We start from the raw sequence: 6078 nt of genomic DNA on the forward strand, positions 1-6078 counted from the left end.
TTTTACTGTCTCTATACTCCAGTTAATGATTGATTGATTACTAAATGAGTTGAAGATTATTTCAATAATTGGTTAATCATGATTAAGCCGATTCATTGTTTCAGCATTAATTAATGTTCTTAGATGGATAGTTAGTGGTGTTTACATTCAGCTTGTAAGAAGAAGAATTTTTAACTTCCTTTTTTCTATGAAGTTTTAAGAATCCCATTATAAGTAGAAAAGGTTTGTTTTGCAGCTGAGGCTGTTAGTTTAGCCCACATTGTGCTTTTAAAGCTCAGTCCAAATGTCAGAAGCAATAAAGTGGCTCATTTTGCATGATCTCATTAAGACGCCATTTCGGGGACTTCAGTGAAAAGTTGCTTTAGAAATTAATTAATTTGCAAACAGCATTATTATTATTATTGGTTAATCATGATTATACAGAGTAAATATTAGAAAGGTTAACTTTGATAATAGAAATGTGGAGGTTTTCCAAAATGTGCTAAGATTTCCATAAACCTTAGCAAATCATGGGGACCCAATGTTCTAGTGGGGACCAATGTCTGGTCTCCATGGAAACAAATGCTGTTTTAGGTAGAGTTTAGGATAAGATTAGCGTTGGGTATCAACCTGTAATGGTTAGGGTTAGGTTAAGGCTCATGGTTAAGCTGTAATACTGGCTTGAATTGAAAGTCCCCACAAGGATATAGAAACATGCTTGCATGCGAGTGTGTGGGTGGGTGCACTTGTATGGTATAGAACTCAGAGCGAGGATCATTTTCCGATTTCACCGTCACAATGAGGGCCAGTTGTTAAGTGAGGACATTTTGCTGGTCCTCACACCGTCATTTGCCATTGGTTAGGTTTAGGGCTAAGGTGTATATTGGGTTAGGTTGAGGTATGCACTGGTAATGGTTATGTTTAGGGTTAGTTTTAGGGTTAGGGCACAGAAAGGGTTGAAAATGACTGAAAATCAACTGAAGTCAATGAGAGTCAACACACGGTCCTCACTACATTTAGCAGAACAAACATGGGTGTGTATTTATGTGTCTATTCCCAGCAACTAAAACAAAATCATGTAAAGTATTAAGCCAGATTATAAATAAAATAACTTTAACATAAGAACATGCAGATTTGTCATTGAAACCTAAAGAATTTATTTTTTTAACCTTTATTTAACCAGGGAAAAAATCCCATTGAGATTAAAAACCATTTTTTCAAGGGAGTCCTGGCCAAGAGGCAGCAAAGTTACATAATATACAGAAATACATTAAATTAAATGACAGGTACATAAAAAAACATATTAAGTAAAACAATTACAGCTCATTGAGGCTGCTTCAAATTATTTCACTTTCAATTTAAAAGCATTTAAAGATAAAAACTCAGTCAACTTCAAGTTTCCTTGTTAAAAAATTCCACGCACAAGGAGCTGCGTAGCTAAAGGCTTTCTTCCCCAGTTATGTGCTGCAAAAGGAGCAACAGCTGATCGTTGGTTCTCAGGCCAGAAGAAGCCATGCTTTTCTCTGTAAGTGAGGTACAAATGTAAGAGGGCAGTAATCCAAGAAGGGCCTTGAAAATAAAAGTGTACCAATGACACTTCTCGTAGAGAGGGAAGGCCAACCCACCTGAGAGTACAGGTCACCAGGGGCGCCGCCAGGCATTTGAGGCCCCATAAAAGACTCTATCGCCACCCCCCTCAAAAAAAAAAACATGTATGCAAGCTTTAAAACTGCTATCAAGATGCAATTTAGAGTATCATTAACATTTTCGATGTAATTTTTATTGTTAAATTTCTACAAATGAAAAGGATCAGAATGTGACAAAGTTAGATGTACATTAACTTTAAAAAAAAACAAAAAACTTTGATGGTCAATATATTCCTGCTTTGTTTCACTGTTTACTGCTAAAAAATGAGAGAGAACACAAGATTATTTATTTTACTGCTGGATTTTTTTATATTAGAAAATCTATAGGAACAAATCTTTTCCTCCTCTTTTGGGCCCCACCTCAATCAAGGGCCCTTAAAATCGTCCTAACTTTTTTCCCAGGCGCCCCTGCAGATCACAGTGATGTGTCATGTTTGTGATTAAGCATGGTAAACAGAGTCCAACAGTTGAAGACATGAAGAAGTAGCATTCTTATTAAAAAGGTCACCATAATCTAATAAAATATCTCTTTGCATCAGATCCTTTCCTCTTCAGCCTCCTGATCAGAGATGCTTCATCTCTGCAGCTTCATCACAGAGATGCTGCAACCTGCAGCTGTTTGACAGAAAAGCAATGACGTTCCTGCTGAGCAAATAAAACTGTCTTTCTACTGATTATCGAAAATATGTTTTTTTTTTCAGTCCTCTGCCTTTACAGTTCTTTAAAACTTTAAACAACCCAACTACAATATGTATTTATCTATATACGTTTCCTAAATTAAAAATATACTGTCGCATTTTTAGTAGCACTGCAGTTTTTATTTTAAAAGGGAAAAGAGGAACACTTTACAAAACGATCAGTGGCAAATAAATGTTTTAAACAAAGTTGATTAAACATTTTTGTTCCTGAGAGCATCAGATGAACTGAACTATCAGCTTCCTTCTGCAGACAACAGGTTTATATCATCGACAAACACTAAACTACCTTTTTATCCGCGTTTGGAGGATATGTGCCTGCTGGCTGAGGTTCATGTTTCCGACGCATTTTGGATCTAACGCTAGTTTTAGGCAGTAAAACGTCATGAATGAATGAAAGTCGCTGACTTCCTGGTTCAGCTACGGCAAGGGGAGAAGGACAATCTTTCTGTCAAACGAGTTGCACCGGTTAACAAGTTAGCGTTTTCTATTTAGAATGGTTGGTTTTACATGAAAGATGTATTTTTAAATTTATTTTATTATTATTATTATTATTATTATTATTTAATTAAGTTTTTTTTGGCGATAATCTGTTTCTCACAGACAAGCTATATTTAATTAGAAATTAACAAATGCGAGTTTTATAGGAATAACATCGTGGCAGATAATGTAAATAAACAACAGAAGTATTAAGGTTAGATTAAAAACGATAAATACACAAATATTGGTCTGTTCCTGTCAAAAATAAACATTACTAATATAAAAATATAATCCTAATAATAATAATAATTATTATTATTATTATTGTTCTTTTTGTTGTTATTATTATTAAAGTATAAGATAAAAGACTAGTAATTGCAAGAATGGATTTTATTCGTTTTGTAATTTATTAAATTAAAATGCCCATCTTCTACCATTTAACTGCAATATAACTACTGACCTGCGGGAGTCGCTGTAACTCATAAATCTTCTTTACCAAAAGCCTTTTCATAATGTCTCTTAATATATAATTACAAAGCAAAAGCATGAATCATCCCTGTTTAATTATCTCTCCCTTCTGAAATAATTGTTTATCCAATTAAAATTGAGGTTCATAAATAAACAAATTAAACATGCAAATGCTGTCTTTATACTAAAAGATGAGAAATTAGTCAGAGTGTTTGATTTCTCTAAATGTTGCTGTTCCAGGAGCTTAACCAGCAATCAAGACCTGAAATAATAATATAACTTGCTGATGTTTTGCATGACAGAAGGGTTCAAAGTGATCAATAACCAGAAATAGTCATCTTTTATCTGTCATGTAAATTCGTGCAGATGGGTAAACTGTGGTTTATTGTGTGTTTTATGCACTTGAGGTTAGATTTGAGGGCTTATTTAATGTAGAAATACCATGTTCAGATGGCAGAAATAGAGAGAAAGCCACAATAAAAAAACCTGAATGCAGTTTGCTGTCAAGGTAAATTGCAGCTATTGTAACAGGTAAACAACTGGAAAATATTTTAGTCTTTAGATGAGCAAGGTTGTTCTCTTACCCCAAAGGACTTGCAACCTTAATTAAATAAAAAGGCTTCATGTTGCTGAAGGCTGCAGAGCGGGCATTTTGTTTGTGAAAAATTTGGAACATTACCTTTATTTTTTCTACCACAATATTTACCACCTTGAACTGGTATGACATTAATTCTCGCTAAACTCCACATAAATCTGCAGTTATAAAATTGATAAAAGATCAAATTTCCATGGGTGGTGAAATATTTGCAAGAAAATGTTAGAAACTTTAAAATCAGACTACCAATGCAACTTTCCGGAGTATAAACGAGTAAAACCTATTTGTTCAGCAGGTGACTTTAGCCATGCACGGGATTCATTGCAGTAATTAAAATGCCTGGCTGGATGATGATGAATGTCAGCTATTTGTGCAGTGTCAGGCTGCTGTTTGTGTGTCGGGGTATCTATGGTTGATTAAAGGTAATGATGCAGAGCCATCACAGCCTCTTGCTTCTGTTCTGACTCCACATAATTAGAACAGAGAGAAGGATGGTACCATCACAGAACTGTTGCTTCTACCTACAGCGTCTCCTTGTAAAGCAGCTTCCTGGGTCCTTACCTCTGTGTGGCCCTTCAGAACCCGCAGGTTGCTTTATTTTCTCTTGCAAAAGGTTAAGGAAAAACTCTTTTATTGAATGATTGTTTCTGAAACAAGATGTGTAATTTACAGATATTTAGAGTGAATTTTTAATTACTAAAAAAAAAACACATTTTATACAATGGGAATTTGAAAATAAGACATTTCATTAATAGGGATTTTAAAATATTGAATCCAAAATTAAAATTAAAAATGAGTTTTAATAGAAAAAAACGTTTTCTGAGTAACTTTTCTAGTTTCCATATATTTTTTATTTAATGTTCAAACGTTTTTTTTATATTCTATTTCTATTTTTTTATAAAAAAAAAAAAAGTTGTAGAGATTTTAAATATATAGTTAAAATGTAAAAATATATAGTTTAAAATAAAAATGGAAATAACATAATCTGAGAATTAAAAAAAAAATTTAATTAGAAGTTAATTTTCTTGATTCCATTTTTTTCAACTTTCAATTTATACAAAGTATTTCTTTACATATTTGCATCACTTTGCTTGTAACAATAATAAAACAAGAATTATCTCTGATTTGTTTATGGTAATAGGTAGAATAATAGACAGAACAAACTTTAGACTTCAGAACAAGATTAGCAAACCTTACATTCATACTCCAGCTCCTCCACTTATAGAATCGGGTGACCTGGAGAGAACGATCCACATTTTGGGCTCAAACATACAGGAGTTGATGATAATCCTGACAAATTCACAGTTGGACCCAAATTCTTCTATTGCACACTGAAGGTCGTGACTCGTGGCTCACCGAGTTACGGAGGAGGGCTGTGTATCTATAGCTATGAAGTTGTGATCTACTCTTTTGTCCTTTATCAAATAAATTCTGTTTTTATTACAGTAGACGTTTGGCTGAAGATGGACCCAAAAGCAGAGGAAATATTTGTTGGTAATTTGCTCCTGAGCATAAAGTATTTTAGTCCATTTATAAACACCTGTGTAGCCACCTCATCCTGATTAGATCTGAGGTTTCAATAAGCCTTTCATCGCCAAATAAAGTATCTTTTCATTTTTGGCCTGATAAACCTTAGAATTGTAGAGATTGTACTGGGTTACAAATTCAGTTCTTTAATAACAATAATTAAAAAAAAAGAAAATAATAATAATACAAGGAGGTCTTGCATAGGGAGAATCAGGTCAAGACGAGATGGTAGAGAAACAGGGAGATTTAGTAACATGCGGTTTGATTGAAGAATGCAGCAGAGAACAGCTAAAGATAAGAAAACATGAGGAGCAGCTGATGCGTAGTGATGAGAGAGCAGCTGAAGGAGAACAACTAATCCACACAGATAGAGCCGAGCTGGGTCACAAACTAACAAACGTTAACTGAACACTGAAATTGTGACATATAGTTTGATTGTATGCAAGTTTTTTAGGAGTGCGAATGAATTCATTTTCTATTACAATCTTCTTAAAGGAGTGTGGGAGTCTAAAGATTTATCTCCAGCCTGGTTCTGCAGTACCACCTTTCCTCCAGCAGGCGCTGCCAGCAGGCAGCCACAGGTACTGTAGCCACAGGTGTTCTCTATCAGATCATCAACACAGAAGCTTAAGAAGCGCTCCATGCCAGCACCTCTGTGCCAGAGGTTGAGCTTAATCTCTTTCTCCTG

At 34.5% G+C, this 6078-nt stretch overlaps 1 protein-coding gene across 1 annotated transcript in view; it reads right to left on the reverse strand.

The window, feature by feature from the left end:
• si:dkey-122a22.2 overlaps positions 1-2741 on the reverse strand; it is a 48554-nt gene extending 45813 nt beyond the window's left edge. The window contains exon 1 of the mRNA XM_038301801.1: positions 2610-2741. Within this exon, the coding sequence (XP_038157729.1) occupies positions 2610-2669 (60 nt within the window). The 5' untranslated portion in view covers positions 2670-2741. The remainder of the gene's footprint in view (positions 1-2609) is intronic.
• Positions 2742-6078: the final 3337 nt, after the last annotated feature.

This window comes from Cyprinodon tularosa, unplaced genomic scaffold (genome assembly GCF_016077235.1).
Source record: "Cyprinodon tularosa strain WSP-4 unplaced genomic scaffold, ASM1607723v1 ctg475, whole genome shotgun sequence".
Taxonomy (NCBI): domain Eukaryota; kingdom Metazoa; phylum Chordata; class Actinopteri; order Cyprinodontiformes; family Cyprinodontidae; genus Cyprinodon; species Cyprinodon tularosa.